Source organism: Esox lucius, chromosome 24 (genome assembly GCF_011004845.1).
Source record: "Esox lucius isolate fEsoLuc1 chromosome 24, fEsoLuc1.pri, whole genome shotgun sequence".
Lineage (NCBI taxonomy): Eukaryota > Metazoa > Chordata > Actinopteri > Esociformes > Esocidae > Esox > Esox lucius.
Genome location: NC_047592.1, coordinates 15,483,028 through 15,500,773, shown reverse-complemented (window position 1 = coordinate 15,500,773; position 17,746 = coordinate 15,483,028). Strand labels below are relative to the sequence as shown.

The window sequence follows — 17,746 nt, the reverse complement described above, 5'->3', positions numbered from 1 at the left end:
CCTATTTTGAAACATAATTTGAATTAAAATGTGACAGCATGTCCTTTCTATTTTTACTGAAACAATTTTCTTCGTACCTTTAGCCCTTTAGTATTCCACGTTTTTTCGTCTGGTGCTATAGCTAAAGGACCGAGAGGTCGAACAACAAAACTTGGAGTGGGAAGAAAGTCGAGATGACCGTTGGATTTCAAAATGTGTGGTTATCACCAACTATCATCCTCCACGCGCGATGCTCTCGCGCACTCAGTAGGTAGATCAGTAGCCTAGAATAGCGCTATTGAGTATTGTGAAACTACACTATATGAGGTGTGCGCTCGTTGTTACATGGCGTTAGAGGAAAATCTTATTTAATTTAGAATAGCGATTCATAAACGTGTGTTAAATGAAAGATCCTGGTCCGGCTCCAGAAAAAGACGGGCACACGTTATTCAAATGTGCCTATTCCCATGAAGGAGGAACTAACTCGTCAGCTTTTGTAGATAGGGGGAACAGTTCTATCAACGTACTCAGACGCAGCTTTTCCTCAACGTCATTGAATTGTCCCAGAGACTGTCGTTATGGGCAATTCCACGCAAATGTCAACCTTGCAGTGAAAAATTAAAGTTATCATAAAAAAATCAAAACCCTTTCTAAGTTGTCCATTTGGATCTGTATTTTATTGTATTGATGTGCTGTCATGTACATTTTAAGGACATTTCTGTTTATTCACCTCAGATAAGGTGTGCATAGATACTAAAATTGCTTTTTTTATACAAACCTATTTCATGCTTTAAAAAGAGGGATCAAAGACTCCTTTAATTATACTTTATGTTGATAGTAAGGATTTTGCAGAAAGATGGGGGCATGACTGAGATATAAATACACTCACTTTGTTATAACTGCATTTCCCTTTAAATTTATAAAGGCTATATTTAGGAAGTCACGACGTTTAAGTGCTGTGTCACGTCCGTAACGATTTAAAGAATAAGTTTAGATTGTATAATCATTATTATTACAATTAATTTGAAACTTTATGTACAAAGCCAAAATATGTCCATTCTAGTTATGATTGACAAATCATCTCACTTAATTGCTCTAAACAACCTAATTATGCGTTACGGACGGGACCGTTACGGACGCTTCACATTAAATCATGCATGATTTGACCAGCGCATATTTGTTTAATTAATTAATGTATTTATTGATTTCAAGCAATATAATGACACATAACAAAGGCAATCAAGAAGCATTCTGATTAAATCAATTCGAAAAGATAAATTCATCAACTTTACAATATAAATCGATCTATTGCTTGAAATGGAGTGGAAAGAAGTCAAACTTATTTAAACTCACCTTGGTCTTTCATCATTTTACTGTTAAAAAAAACCCACACATATATTAAATTGATCTACTGTACATCAGAACTTTTTAGAAATCAATGAATACTAGTACCATGGAGTGTGCGTGCGCGTGTTTGAGAGAGAGAGAGAAATATGAGACGCGCCTTCTGTGATGACTCACTTTCTTTCCCGCGCACGCCCTCTGTGGTCAATGGCAGTTATTTCTGTGGTGATTGTAGATCTGCGATTTCTGGACAAAATCTCTACTTTATTTGCAGTAATTGGTAAGTATTTTGGGCGTCTCTTTCACACAGATCGTCTTGATCCTCCTGACATCCAAACCAATATAAACGTGGCAAAAACCCATCGGGCCTAATGAAATGAAGTAATCATTGTGATTTTGACTTAAGACAATAACATTTCAATTATTATTTCAATGCATTGGCTAATTTTGCAATAATGTGGCTATTTTAAAGCACGATTGCGCATTCAACAACGCAAAAAGTTTTTTTTTTTAAACATTGCGATTAGTTTGACACAAAACATAATATTGCGATCATTGTGACATGATTGCTTTTTTGCATGCAAAAAAAAAAAAAACGCTCTCCAGACTGTTCTATATAGACACAGGCCAACACACTGTTACAATCAGACAGCGTTTCAATTCACTGACGGGACTGAGGGGAAACCGGTGCTCTTAACTCCGGAGAATATCGATATGATAAACTACATATATATGTATCTTAGCATTATCAATTCCATATCTTTCGGGGTCTAAAGTAAACACCTTGATGATAAAAACACATTATCAAGCAAGCAATATCATGCCCGAATTGAGTTTTGAACATGCATGTTCACATGCCGGTTACAGTTTAGCAGCATGAGAGATATGCGTGAACTAATCTATAACACGGTGATTTCAGTTTAAATTTGATTAATTGTGCAGACTTACCTTACTGATGTCTCAGATGTTTGTTGTTTCAAATAAAAAGAGACACACAAAAAGGTCTCTGTTCAAGTTTTCCAGCGTCAGCCAAGTGATGATTTCGGAACGGTCACGTCCATAACGGAAAGAAGTCACATCCGTAACGTCCGTTTTTCCTCATAAATGGATTTTTCTAAACTAAAATAAAATAAATAATGTATGTTCTATAGAGAGCCGACACTCATCCATTCGGCTAGTATTATTTATTTTGGCTTGTGCATTTTAATTCACAGAATTTCAACAAAGTATATTGTCTCCCACAAACTCGCGTCTTTTTTTGTCACGTCCATAACGCATGTGTATTTCCCTCATATTAAATATAAAACGCATGTGTAGATTGATATTTTTCTAATGTCTGTACTCCTTTATTAAGGGAGTATGGACATATAAACAGACATTTAAATATATTGGTATTAAATGCATTTTCTGAGAATTTATATTTTATGTTTTGACTGCAAATGTCACGTCCATAACGCTGGAATTGCCCGTATGTTGTTTTCTGTAAATTGTATATATTCATTGTACAGGTGAACTGAGGTGCGTAAAGATTTAAGACATGGCTTATATGGAGGATAACAGTGCTGAGGGGATTGACTGGGGTCACAAATCAGTGTTGGGAGAAAAAAAACACAGATGTACAGAACGTAATTCAGAATTGACTGGGGCTCTTCCGGAGAACGCTCACATTGGACTTCCTAGCCCAGCACCAGACATTGTAAAATGCTCCCTAATATCTGGAGACTGTCTTTACTTCCACTATGGGTGTGATGGCCAGGATGACAGGGGCTGGGGCTGTGGCTACCGCACCCTCCAGACCATGGCCTGGTGGCTGTGCCATAGCTGGTGCCCACCATCGCCTAAGGCCAAATGCAGACCCCCACCCAGCCTTCCTGAAATCCAGCACGCCTTGGTGGCAATGGGGGACAAGCCTGCATCATTTGCTGGCTCTCGTGAGTGGATAGGGACGGTCGAAGCAAGCCTGATCCTTGACTACTACTACAATGTCCCCTGTAAAGTGGTCCATGTGCGGGGTGGAGGGATAGAACTGAATAGAGCTGCTGAGGAGCTCCACGAGCACTTCCAGAGCCAGGGGTCACCTGTCATGATGGGAGGGGACCGGGATAACTCTTCCAAGGGCATACTGGGCGTGTGCAGTCGGCCTGAGGGCCAAGGGAGCTACCTGCTGGTGATGGATCCTCACTACTACGGGCCCCCGCTGGAGCGAGCGGCACTGCAGAGGTTGGGATTGGTGTCGTGGAAAAACGTGGGGTCTCTGGATACTAGTTCCTTCTATAACCTGTGTCTGCCTCAGACTGCCAAAACATGAAAGGAAGAAAGTATGATCCAGGGTAAAACAAAAAACTCCTATGTCATGAATTATTTTCGGGACTTTTGTTTGTTGTAAATATCTGAGCAATTGTTGGTCATTGTTCGAAAAAAGTTGTTACGAATACTTTAACTGTCCTGTGCAGCTGTAGCTGGAAGTGTTAGTGGCTGAATAGAACACAGTCGCCCTCTTGTGGATGAATGCAGACTGTTCAGACTTAAAGATTTAACAGTATGTAGGATTACTAAGTAGTTCTGTGGCCATACCTAAATGTTTAAAGGGTAACACACGGAAAATTATCACTGTTTTGAGGCAAAATCTGATGTATTAGAGTGAAATGTCTGGTCTTATGTTGTGTTTTTTTTAGCAGTAAATCTAGCGCCAAACAATTAATCTCTGCCATTGACATTTGTTCAGGCACCTTTCAAAAGATGCTTCATTGCTATCTAGAGGGGGTTCTTATACCTTTTAAATGTGCTAGATGTGCTTAGTATAGTGGAGTTTAGCACTTTTCCAGTGTTATTTATAAAATGTTTTGAGCAGCAGAGGTGGTTTTGTGCGTTTCCCTCTTGCAGAAGCACCCGTGGCCTGCATGCCTTCCCTAAATGCCTACCGCCATTGCTGACCAGTAGCTACACACCAGGAGGTTAGATAGTGATGGGGGACATGAGATTGTGTTTGGGTGGGTGTGAAGACAGATATACATACTGTGCAAGCAGCAGAGAGCCATGCTGACAAACAAGTAACCAGCAGTCACTGGGGCGGTTTTAAAAAGTAGATTTCTGACTAAACTTAATAATTCACTGGATTGTAGTTTGACTTTCTAGATCTAGGCAACACTGAAGCATATGCAGCATATGCATAAGGCATGACGTAAGCCTGTATGAGTCTAAACTTCGTACCCACCCCCATAGTATTAATTAAGAGTTCACCGGCACCCACAACTTCTACCTGAATGCTTTGTGTTCAGTATGTTGGGGGTTGGGCAAAGGCTGAAATTGGGTGGAGATTACCCTTTAAACAAAGTTTGTCTACATGCCCGGCAGATAAATATAAATGCACTAATTATCTGTTATTTGTTAGTCGTGGGTTTATTTTATACCAGATATTTCAATATCTTGACTTTCTTCTGTGGTGAGCAGTGCAGTCTGTCTCTGCAGTGGAGAATATAAACTGTCAAGTTGTCTTTTGTTCACATAACACTGACTTGTTCTTGTTACCCAGGAGACAACATGCAAATTAAGCTTCTGATCAAAGAACAGACAACAGGTTTTAAATAGGACATGATTGTCATACAGAGAAGTTCTTTGCCACTGCAATGCTGCTATATCTGCAATCTCCGACTGAGTCTAACTTCACAGGAGTTGATGCCACATCTTTATTACTTGTGAATAACACCTCACCCAAAAACAACATTCATGTATCTACTCAATACAGAATTTAGATCATGATAAAGATATGACATTGAGGTGCGACTACTGGCACGATTGCATGGTTTCTCACTATGAGTCAGGCACACAGTCATTGTAGAAGATCTGGAAGTTCTTGTCAACGTCCATCCTTCCTTTGAGGAATTTCTCCAGGTTATTCACCGGAACCTCTATCAGGTGGTTGTTGACACGGTCGTTCATCCCGTAGGCCCCGAACACCGGGAACTTGTAGCGTACGAAATAGGGTGCATTCTGGTCATAGTCTGTGCAGCAGTAGGCCGACCATATGTACTCGGGGATGGCAACACGGTCCACGTTGTTGCGACGGATCATGTTCCCAGAGGTCGTGACCCCGGTGACCACATAGGCTTTGCCACGGCAGTAGTTGTTGAGACGCTTGCGGATGAGGTCCTTGTGCTCGGCCCATGGGCCGATGTTGAACTCTCGGACCTGTGGCGAGGGAACCAAAAGCGGTTATCTCCCATGCTCTTAAATGACTTAAGGTGGACAAAGGTAGACGTACCAAACCGTAGCCGACCTACCTGGGGAACCACGTTGGTCAGGGTGTAGGTGGCGGCTTTGTCCAAGGGGTCGGCCTGGTGCTCGTCAGGGTTGAGGTGGCCGCGCTCGTACTGGACCACGTCAGCATAGTCCTCCAGCACGGCCTGGCTGTCCTCAAAGTTCATGTGCATGTGAGAGGAGGACTGGGGGAACGGCTCCATGTTGCTCGTGCCCTTCTCTGATGCCAACTATATGGAGGGAGAGAGGAGAGGGGGAAGGTGGGGGGGATAGGGGGGAGGGAGAGGGCCAGGTTTTGGGAGGGAGGGATAGAGGGGAGGGATGCATTAGTGGTTCCCAACCTTTTTCAGTTACTGTACCACCAACAGAATTTTGCTCTGCTCGGAGTAACCCTGAAGTACCCCCTCATGTCAATTTCACTCGTAAGCCTATGGTGTCGTGGGTTTTCTCAATGTACCCCCTGTGGAGAGGCCATGTACCCCCAGGGGTCCTAGTACCCCAGGTTGGGAACCACTGCATTACACAATATCATTTAAATGGACATTCGTTTTGTGACGACAGTGTACAAATACATGAACACAGCAGAGCACAATGCAATATTACATCCCCACTAATTTGAAGCCTGGCATACTTGGGCCTATGTCTGTATTATGGCCCGCTGTTTTGGCAGCCTGATAGACACATAGAGTGAGATGGAGACTTTGATGTCAGGGTGGAAGGTGGAAAAGTCGGGGAAAGAGAGACGTATTGCGGAAACAAGGATGTTGTTGAAACGGGAAAGTGTTGTATCACACACAACTAGATTAAAATGTTATTGTGGTACCATTCTAACTGCCCACAAACCTGCTTATCTCCAACTTCTCATTGTAGCCAGAGCAGTAATATTGTCCTGCAGAACTCTGCTTTAGTGAATGGGTGTGTCCGTTGTCAGTGTCTGTGAGAGAACCTTTGTCAAACAATTTTTTCAAATGACAATCATGTTGCTGTTTAGTGCATGTAAACACCTATGTTAAAGTTAACCTAAGATATACAACCAATGAACACCAGGCACATATCGCAGGGTTGCGAACACTAACAAAATAACACACACAAACTAAGAGGCAGAGCAGACCGACTCTCACACACACCTCCACACTTTCACACTTATTAGCCACTTACCTGCGGCTCAAACATCCAGGGAAAATCCACCCTCTTCTCCCCATCAGACTTCTTGAAGATGTAGGCCGAGTAGAGGGGGATGTGTTTGTGGGGGTCGTAGAGGGTGACGAAGCATGGCTTGTCCTCGTAACGCTGGCAGATCTTTTTCAGGGGGCTGCTGAATTGGTAGCCCCGCGGCGGGGTGCCCATGTACAAGGAGTCCTTACAGCGCTCCACGTGGTTGAAGTCCTCCACCACGCCAGCCCGGGACCCCCGCAGACAACACAGTAGGACAGCCAGAGACAGACAAGAGGGGATTGATTGGTGTCTCATGGTGACCATTGAAGCTAGTCTGCCTGTCTGTCTGTCTGTCTCTGTCTGTCTGCCTGTCTGTCTGTCTGTCTGTCTGTCTGTCTGTCTGTCTGTCTGTCTCTGTCTGTCTCTGTCTGTCTGCCTGTCTGTCTGTCTGTCTGTCTGTCTGCCTGTCTGTCTCTGTCTGTCTGTCTGCCTGTCTGTCTGTCTGCCTGTCTGTCTCTGTCTGTCTCTGTCTGTCTGTCTGCCTGTCTGTCTCTGTCTGTCTTGACTGTGTGCCTGGTCTCTCTTTCAGTTGCCTCACGATGATCCCGTTTCTCCCTCTGCCCTTCACACTACTGTAGCTGCTCTGTTTCAGCCTCTCGCTTTTTCCCTTGTATTCCTTATTATGTTTCATACATGTCGACAGTAAGTCTCTCTGGGTCAGCCCATCTCTACTCCCTATTTCAGAGCCCTTTTACATCTATTCAAAGTGGCGAGCCATGAATGTATGTTATCAGTTTTTAGCTTCCAAAATGGCTACTTAGAACTACGCCCATCAACAGGTCAAGCACTGGTTAGATGTCTTATAATATGTCATTTGTAAGCCTATTTAATGATTTCCTATCTTCTCCTTCATGCTTTCTGGAGCAGAACAAAGCTTTGTTTAGATTAAAATGTAGACTTCAAGAACAGTCTGAGACAATATGCAGACCTAACATTGTCATGTTTTACATCACTGACTTGATATGGATTTTGCTGCTGGAATTATTATTATGGGCTTCCAGTAAATATGCTTATGGATGTGTAGAAAATGAATGATGCATTGGGAAATTATTTGCAATGACTCTATTTCTACCCATTACAGTGTTATTATTTTGGACCTGTTTGTTCTTTCACACAATTAGTGTGAGGGGAGTGGGTGGTTTTAATCACATATTTTCATATCTGCTGTGTGTGTGATTACAACTGCACTTTAAAAATGAATATTGATGAATACATGTTATAATTTTTTTTTTTTACAGTTCATTAACAGCCACCCACAGTATGTGCTAACTGAATATCACTCTGAATAAGTGGCATTGCTAATAAGTCATAGCAAAATAAATGTTTTGACCAACACTCAAGTAGTATTGTAAGTTGTAATGAGTCATCCTACTTTTGGAATCTGTAAACTTTATTCAATCAGATTTAGATTGCAATGGAAAAAACATACATCAAATACATACATGGGTTTTGTGAATCGAGAAAATACATTTTTAGAAGACTGCTGGTGTTTAGCAGGAAGTGAAATTTTAATTTCAGGTAATGTGGTTTGGGGATAATTGTTGATCAGAGGTACTCATTCAGTTGAACTCCTCTATCTTTCACCACTTTCCTTTCCAATGAAGCATAAATGCCTGGAAAAACATGTAAAACTGAATTATAACTAAAACTAATTTTTAACATACATTTTACCACACTGTTCAAGCTCTGTCAAGGTCCTTGGACCACTCAAGGACCCTCAAGGACTTAGCTCAACATTGCTTCATTTATCTTCCTTCCCTATTTGTACTCTAACTCAGACCCATGCAGTGCATAGATGTTTGGGGTGCTTGAAGGTTGAGGTAGGCTCCAAAAGGCATGTTGGGTGTTATTAAAGCTGTGTTTTAGGTTTGACAATACAGTAGCAAGGGGCCATTTGTATACAAGATATTATAATTGATTTGATACATTGTACACGGTCAGATAAATCATTTTGAAACAAGCCTACACAGTCTTCTGAGAACCCTAGATTGTGGAGTCCATAAATTAGGATGGGACTGTTTGTCCGAGTCGAAGACTAACTAAATTAGGCCCATGTGTGCTTCTATACTATGGTGTATGTGTGTTGTGTTTTTGTGTTTTTTTCTGCTGGCTGTACAAATAATTGTCAAAAGGGGGGTGTAGACTTTCTGTAGGCACTGTATATCAGAAATGTTCCATATTGTTTTCTTGCTGAATGTAGCCCACTTAATGCAAAGCCGAAGGAGGCTGGACACAGTCGTCCATAAAGATCTGGAAATTCTTGTCCACAAAAGTGGACCTCTGAAGGAACTCCTCCAATTTCTTGACGGACAGCTCCAGGACCTGATGAATGAACAATTGAATGGAGGATATTGACTGAATTAGATTTCAGTTATGCTCAGCAACTTTCACTTCATGGGATTATTTGACACATTTCCCAAAAACCTGATACCAGGTATAACATATTATGCTAATAATATAAAAAAAAAAAAAAAGTATACCAAATAAAATATTTTTGTAAATGACAACAATTACACTAGATTTACCTGGTTGTTCTCATTCTCGTTGAGGCCATAGTGGGCAAAGGCGGGGAACTTGTAGCGCTCGCCAAAGGGTGCATTGTGGTCATAGTCAGTGCAGCAGTAGGCCGACCACAGGTACTTGGGAACCGCCACGCGGTCAATGTTATGGCGCCGGATCATGTTCCCGGATGTGACGATGCCGGTGACCACGTAGGCGGTTCCGCGGCAGTAGTTGTTAAGGCGCCTGCGGACGATGTGCTCCTGAACCTTCCAGACACCGGTGCTGAATTCTCTGACCTTAAAGACCGGCGGGCGATGTGATTCCATACAAATGTGACGTTTAAGTAGAAAAACTTAAAAAGGGTTTAACAGCATGAACAAAATGGCTGACCTGAGGCACCACGTTGGTCAGGGTGTAGGTGGAGGCCTTGTCGTCTGGGTCGGCCTGTTGCTCGTCAGGGTTGAGGTGGCCACGCTCATAGAAGACGGCATTGGTGTAGTCATCCAGCACCGCCTGGGCGTCCTCAAAGTTCCTGTGCATGTAGCCACGCGGGAAGGCCTGCATGTCTCCGGTGTCAGACATTGTGGATAGCTGGGTGGGAGATGAAGAAACAACAGTACAGGAGGACATACGGACAGGTGAGCATTCTATTACACTCTGTGGCATGTAAAGAATGCTCATCAGGCCCGGTGGACCTGGATTTTGGTTGAAGATGACAAGATGAAAACATCTACTTGACTTTGAAAGAGTGTTCATTATTGGGTCTCTGACAATGACCCCAGCCACAGGGCATGAGGTCACTGAATGGTTTGATGAGTATGAAAATTAATAGAATGATATGCTATGGCCTTCACAACAACCAGGTCTTAACCCAGTTGAACATCTATGGGAGATTGTACATTTAACTTTTCCGGCCTCGTATTGCTGCCTGTCCCAACTTTTTTGGAATGTGTAGCTCTCATGAAATCCAAAATGAGCCAATATTTGGCATGACATTACAAAATGTCTCACTTTCAACATTCAATATGTTATCTATATTATATTGTGAATTAATAATAAGTTTGAGATTTGTAAATTATTCCATTCCTTTTTTACTCACTTACTTTGTACAGTGTCCCAACTTTTTTGGAATCAGGTTTGTAGGAAAACCTGCTAAATCGGCAGTGTATCAAATACTTGTTCTCCCCTCATTTTCAGAACAACCCACATTAAAGAAACATCTCAATGTTCAACTTAACAACTCATCATTTATATATACTTTTTAACAGAATAAAGACAACTGAGGAATGAGAGTAGACCATCTGAAACCTGGACTGCCCATGGGGATAATTCTGCCCCAGCAGAAGGGTTAGTCAGTTTACAAGTCTAAGCGTATAGGTGCCCGCCTATCTCTAGAAGGGTAACTCCTGTAGGCCTTGGCATTGCAGGTTAAGCTTTGGTGACGGCAATATGATTTTAATGAGGATTTGACCATTGCCAAGGCTAAACAGGTTTTCCAACGAGTAAGAATAACATTAAGAAAGAACTGAATTAACAAAGCTGGTCTGAAACCTCCTGAGGACAGTTTCTCTTTAGAATGAAAATTTCCTGTCACTTCCTGTCACAGAGAACTAGAGGTTTGTACCATAGCCAACAGAAAAACAAACAACTTAGCTCGCTCTGCGTTGATCAGCTTCTGTCACTTAAGTTGTGACATTTCTATTTTTACATGTTTGTGGTTACATGTGGTAGGTTTACAGTTTCTTACCAGCAGAAATGATTTTAGGATCTGTATGAATATTTGGCCACCTACATTAACAACAGAAATGTAATAGGAAATTGTACACATTCAGCTCATTAGACTACGCGTGTGTCCATCCTCTCATAACTGTACCTTTCTGTTTGTGGTAGCTACCACTGCAATAAAAATTATATTTGATTTGAAATATTGAACTGGCCCCCTCGTTGCTCTTTAGCATCTCCTTATGTCAGCCTGGGTGCCTTTGAGCTCAACTGAGGTAGAATGCCGGAGATAGTTAAGAATTCATGTCTAGAGTTCCCGGCAGAGCAAGCACATTGATAGAAATCTGATATAATTCGGAAGACCCATCTCGATTTTGCTGGGAGTTGCTGCAATGATGAAGGGCCTTAATCATGTCACGAAGTTGGAAATAAAAATTGGGTAAATGTAAATGCAGTATCTCACAAAAATGAGAACACCCCTCACATTTCTGCAAATATTTGATTATGACTTTTCATGTGACAACACTGAAGAAATGACACTTTGCTACAATGTAAAGTAGTGAGTGTACAACTTGTATAACAGTGTAAATTTGCTGTCCCCTCAAAATAACTCAACACACAGCCATTAATGTCTAAACCGCTGACAACAAAAGTGAGTACACCCCTAAGTGAAAATGTCAAAATGTTTGTTTGTGAGGCTTTAATATATCTATGTTTAAGCCGCAAAAGTCTATTGAGTTGCACGTATCTGATCATGACATGTCTGTTAGGACAGTGGTAAAAAACTGGCATAAGTACAAATGACACCGACCAATAAAATTCCATTAGTATCCATAGATTGATGAGAGCAGCAGTAGTATGAATTTAATTGTATATAAAGAAATTTGGGTTGTCCTTTTTGCGTCACAAACACCAGTATGCAGTTGTTTAAAGTTCACAGAACCTGCTAGCTCAGTTGCTGTCTTTGGCTGGGGAATGCACTCTCCTCCAAGAGCATAATGTCCTGGAAAATGTACTTTGTGAAAAAGCAAGCAGTGTGATAAAAATGACTTGGCGAAATGTACATCAAACGACACATCCTGAGTTTCTGTGATGAGGCAAAGTCTCCTGGAAGGCAGTTTTTTTTCCTGAAAGGATTTTTGTTTAAAATTCTTAAAAATAACGGCAATGTAAATAGAAACAGCATTATTGGGAATTATAAAGGATACACAACAAATTAATGGACTGTGTCATGATTCCACCTAGGACCCCGTCTTTCTTTGTCGCCGATCTTTTAGCTGTCATCATCCCATCTACACATCAACGCATCCCCGGACTGTCTTATCATGCACTCCTGTTCCCACATCCCTAATTCCCCGTTCTTCTTCCTCCAAACACAGATAGTGGAGTTTAGACTCATCACACCACATGACTTTCTCCCATTCCTTCTCTGGATCATCCAGAAGGTCATTGGCAAACTTCAGATGGGCCTGGATATGCGCTGGCTTGAGCAAGGGGACCTTGCATGCGCTGCAGGATTTTAATCCATTACGGCGTAGTGTGTTACTAATGGTTTTCTTTGAGACTGTGGTCCCAGCTCTCTTCAGGTCATTGACCAGGTCCTGCCGTGTAGTTCTGGGCTGATCCCTCACCTTCCTCATGTCCTGTAGCCCATCATTGTTTTAGATTCCGTCTCTCACAGTTGAAGTGTACCTATGATAAAAATTACAGACCTCTACATACTTTGTAAGTACAAACCCGATTCCAAAGTAGTAGGGACACTGTACAATTGTGAATAAAAACAGAATGCAATGATGTGGAAGTTTCAAATTTCCACATTTTATTCAGAATACAACATAGATGACATATCAAATGTTTAAACTGAGAAAATATATCCCTTTAAGGGAAAAATAAGTTGATTTAAAATTTCATGGCATCAACACATCGCAAAAAAGTTGGGACAAGGCCATGTTCACCACTGTGTGGCATCCCCTCTTCTTTTTATTACAGACTGCAAACGTCTGGGGACTGAGGAGACAAGTTGCTCAAGTTCATGAATAGGAATGTTGTCCCAATCTTCTCAAATACAGGCTTCTAGTTGCTCAACTGTCTTAGGTCTTCTTTGTCGCACCTTCCTCTTTATGATGCGCCAAATGTTTTCTATGGGTGGAAGATCTGGACTGCAGGCTGGCCATTTCAGTACCCGGATCCTTCTTCTATGCAGCCATGACATTGTAATTGATGCAGTATGTGGTCTGGCATTGTCATGTTGGAAAATGCAAGGTCTTCCCTGAAAGAGACGACGTCTGGATGGGAGCATATGTTGTTCTAGATCTTGGATATAACTGTCAGCATTGATGGTGCCTTTCCAGATGTGTAGGCTGCCCATGCCACATGCACTCATGCAACCCCATACCATCAGAGATGCAGGCTTCTGAACTGAGCGCTGATAACAACTTGGGTTGTCCTTGTCCTCTTTAGTCAGGATGACATGGCGTCCCAGTTTTCCAAAATTAACTTCAAATTTTGATTTGTCTGACCACAGAACACTTTTCCACTTTGCCACAGTCCATTTTAAATGATCCTTGGCCCAGAGAAAACGCTTGCGTTTCTGGATCCTGTTTAGATACGGCTTCTTTTTTGACCTATAGAGTTTGCCAGCAACGGCGAATGGCACGGTGGATTGTGTTCACCGACAATGTTTTCTGGAAGTATTCCTGAGCCCGTGTTGTGATTTCCATTATAGTATCATTCCTATATGTGATGCAGTGCCGTCTGAGAGCCCGAAGATCACGGGCATCCAGTATAGTTTTCCAGCCTTGACCCTTATGCACAAGAGATTGTTCCAGATTCTCTGAATCTTTGGATGATATTATGCACTGTAGATGATGATAACTTCAAACTATTTGCAATTTTTCTCTGAGAAACTCCTTTCTGATATTGCTCCACAATTTTTTGCCGCAGCATTGGGGGAATTGGTGATCCTCTGCCCATCTTGACTTCTGAGAGACACTGCCACTCTGAGAGGCTCTTTTTATACCCAATCATGTTGCCAATTTACATAATAAGTTGCAAATTGGTCCTCCAGCTGTTCCTTATCTGTACATTTAACTTTTCCGGCCTCTTATTGCTACCTGTCCCAACTTTTTTGGAATGTGTAGCTCTCATGAAATCCAAAATGAGCCAATATTTGGCATGACATTATAAAATATCTCACTTTCAACATTCGATATGTTATCTATATTCTATTGTGAATTAATAATAAGTTTGAGATTTGTAAATTATTCCATTCCTTTTTTACTCACTTACTTTGTACAGTGTCCCAACTCTTTTGGAATCAGGTTTGTAGGAAAACCTGCTAAATCGGCAGTGTATCAAATACTTGCTCTCCCCACTGTACATTTTCAGAACAACCCACATTAAAGAAACATCTCAATGTTCAACTTAACAACTCATCATTTATATATACTTTTTAACAGGATAAAGACAACTGAGGAATGAGAGTAGACCATCTGAAACCTGGACTGCCCATGGGGATAATTCTGCCCCAGCAGAAGGTTTAGTCAGTTTACAAGTCTAAGCGTATAGGTGCCCGCCTATCTCTAGAAGGGTAATGGCGGTCAACCTGATGCTCAACAACTCCTGTAGGCCTTGGCATTGCAGGTTAAGCTTTGGTGACGGCGTGCACCGTACCCCTGTAGGACAGTAGGAAGCTATTCAAGGGTTGGTGGAGTGTTCCATGACCTTGATGCTTTTAAGGCATGTTTCATTGTTTGTACAAATCTCTCTGCCAACACACTAGTCGATGGATGGTTAGGAGAGGATTTGATGTGCTGAACTCCATTCATCAGTAGGAATGTGGCCATTGCTTGGGACACAAACTGTGGTCCGTTGTCACTCACAAGTTGACGTGGTGATCCTAACCGGCTAAACACATCTCCAAGCTTCTCAATGGTCTTCTCTGCAGTTGTAGACTTCATAATGGCAACCTGTGGCCATTTGCTATGAGCATCAATGACCATGAAACACATTCGGTCATCAAATTGGCCTGCAAAGTCAACATGAATGCTTTGCCAGGCTACCTCTGGTCAATCCCATGGATGAAGAAGAGGATGTTAGGGTACATTTCAAACATTCCGACAGGATTAACATGTTTTGGCTTTCTCTTTAATGTTTCCATTCAGTACAGGCCACCAGAAGTAGCTTTGTGCGATTTCTTTCATGTGGACCATTCCACATTCCGGAATGCAGAATGGTCCATGGTTGTAACACTTCTTTCCTCAGCAAAGGAAGAATGATAACCCTCCGTCTACACAGGAGGCAACCAGACTGGACTGACAGCTCAATTCTTCTTGAAATGTAAGGCTTTAGTTCCGGAGCATCTCTTGTGGCTTTACCACTGATGAGACTGTCCATCACCCCTGATAACAACGGGTCTGGTGTTTCTCCAAACGTAACTGGTGCATTTTCCACCTCTTTGAAGTAGAAAGTGTCCCCTGGGCATGACTCTGGCTTGACAACAGGCAGCGGTAGACTGGAAACTCCATCAGCGTTGCAATGCAGTTCATACTTGCGGAATCTGATGTCGTAGGTGTGCTCTGACAGCAACAGGATTCTGCTTGCAGAAAGGGATGGAATGTGGCCCAAACATAATTGTCAGCAGATGATAATCTGTAAGGGTGAATATCCTACAATAAAGATAATGGTGAAACATATGCACTCCAAAAACAATGCTTCTCGTTCTATCAGTGCATAGTTGCTTTCTGGCTTGTTCAATGTTCTCATTGCAAAGGCAATTGGACTCTCTTCACCCTACTCCCACACCATAGGGAATCACAAGCTAGCTGGATGGACAATGATGGGTCGAAGTGTGTTAGTGCCTCAGATTTTAAGATACTTCCTTGCTTTAAAAATACTTCCTTACATTGGTTCATCCATTTTCATGTTGTGCTACTGATGCAGTGGCTTCAACTTTGTTGCTAGGCTCAGAAGGAAATGTCCATAGTCATTTAGTAACCTGGGAATTAACGTAGATGGTTAACATTCTGGGGTGTTGGAGCATCCATGATAGCGTTGACCTTGGATGGAGCCTTGTGGAGGCCAGTGGCGTCGATGACATTGTCATAAGTATTTCACCAATGATTGGAAGAATACACACTTATCCTTACAAAATCACAGTCCATAGTCCTAAAATCTCTATAATATTGAATCCTTTATATCCAAACCTCCCTGTATAAGAGCTCCACTGCTCCACACTCCCATCAAATGGTCCAAAATGCCCAACAATTCCAGGCATTGTTCACTTTTTAATAGACTCCTGATTGTCAGCCACTCCAAGCTGGTCCTAACCACGGCAATAATATTCTTGAATTCATTATAGTCCTCCCCTTTAAAACACGTCGTCAGCATGCTCCAACACCTATCTTGAACCCATGCCATGTGTCTACAATGCTAAAACACTATGTTGGCTAGCTCGACAGCACTCACTTCTCTGCCAGCAATACAGAATGCTAACAACAGCAGGATACGATCTCTACCAAGCAGAATAGCTCTGATGGAATTTGTAATGTTTGTGGGTTTCATAACCACATCTCTGATAACTCGTATTGAAGAGACCAAAGACAATAGTTTGTTCAACTGTTCATCTAGAACATTTTCCGTCTTCACATTACCCAACATGCACAGTGAATACATCTATGGTAAGTATCAAGGTACACAATGTATATTCAAATCCATGCCGATGTTTCAGTATTTGATAGGTCAAAAACCCTGTCAGTCAAAATTGATTTAGAATGTATGACAGTCATCCATCCCTCCCCCACCTCAGATTATAAGGGTTGAGAAACATATTGACATCAACAGGCTGCTATCAGTGTTAATGGTGTTCAGTAGAAAATCTGACGAAAACATGACATCATGATTAAAATATCATCATCAGGAAACAGGTTGAGATGTTCCGATCTGTTGAAAGTATAACTGCAAAATAACAATTAGTGTGGCTCAACAGTCCAAACTACCATCCACTGGGTGTTGTTCTGTCAACTTCCAACAATGAAGACAATAGATCAGTCCTGAAAACCTGTGGCTCGCAGAAGTTCCATCATTAGAGTGAAGTGTCCACCCTATCAAGGCAAATGTCCATAATATTCTATGTCAAATTTCCTTTTCCACCCAGAACTGGCTTGGTTCATGTTTGGTTCCTTGTGCTATATATTAATGCCCGATAGCAACTAGCAGTGGAATAAGATTTTATATTTGACTTTGCTTAGCCAAATAAAAAAGGGTTAGATCTATTCTATTCAACCATTCAAATGTTAGACCTTACATCAAACAAATAAACTTCCAAATTAACCAATTAAAAACAAATCCTGTGAATGGAAGATGTAAAACATAACAGATGCCAATGCTCCGTTATAACTACGCAAACAATTTTTTTTCATATAACTCCTTATATGTACCAAATGTATTTGCTTTGCGCCCTAAGCTCAACTCTTTCCAATCATAATCAATTATCATATCATATATCTACCCTGCCTTCACTTCATTAAGTCAATGGGAAGTGACACCATGAGTGAATGCAGAACAATGACAAATACCGCCACAGGAGGCGCCATCCTGAACACGCACTCGCCATCATTACAGTACAGACACGAAATATAGAGAATTGGTAGTAGGGATGGATCGAGAATCCATTCCATATGGAGTTGCATACTGTATATGCATAACAAAACAATGTAAAGATGTTAAA

The 17,746-nt window shown here is 41.7% G+C and overlaps 3 protein-coding genes across 3 annotated transcripts in view; 1 reads left to right on the top strand and 2 right to left on the bottom strand.

The window, feature by feature from the left end:
• The first annotated feature begins 2,797 nt into the window (after positions 1–2,797).
• Positions 2,798–4,034, top strand: LOC117593898 (ufm1-specific protease 1-like). The gene has a single exon (XM_034290512.1). The coding sequence runs from the start codon at positions 2,861–2,863 to the stop codon at positions 3,629–3,631; it is 771 nt and encodes a 256-aa protein (XP_034146403.1). The 5' UTR covers positions 2,798–2,860; the 3' UTR covers positions 3,632–4,034.
• Positions 4,035–5,086: 1,052 nt separating this feature from the next.
• LOC114830303 (endonuclease domain-containing 1 protein-like) lies at positions 5,087–7,088 on the bottom strand. The gene is made up of 3 exons (XM_029117628.2): positions 6,739–7,088; positions 5,604–5,810; positions 5,087–5,511 (listed from the first exon to the last, which is right to left on the bottom strand). The coding sequence occupies exons 1-3, from the start codon at positions 7,057–7,059 to the stop codon at positions 5,134–5,136; spliced, it is 906 nt and encodes a 301-aa protein (XP_028973461.2). The 5' UTR covers positions 7,060–7,088; the 3' UTR covers positions 5,087–5,133.
• A 1,845-nt stretch (positions 7,089–8,933) lies between these two features.
• LOC114830380 (endonuclease domain-containing 1 protein-like) overlaps positions 8,934–17,746 on the bottom strand; it is a 121,140-nt gene continuing 112,327 nt past the window's right edge. Inside the window, exons 3-5 of the mRNA XM_029117967.2 lie at positions 9,688–9,888; positions 9,321–9,593; positions 8,934–9,117 (exon numbers count right to left, since the gene is read on the bottom strand). Of these exons, the coding sequence (XP_028973800.2) occupies positions 9,001–9,117; positions 9,321–9,593; positions 9,688–9,888 (591 nt within the window). The 3' untranslated portion in view covers positions 8,934–9,000. The remainder of the gene's footprint in view (positions 9,118–9,320; positions 9,594–9,687; positions 9,889–17,746) is intronic.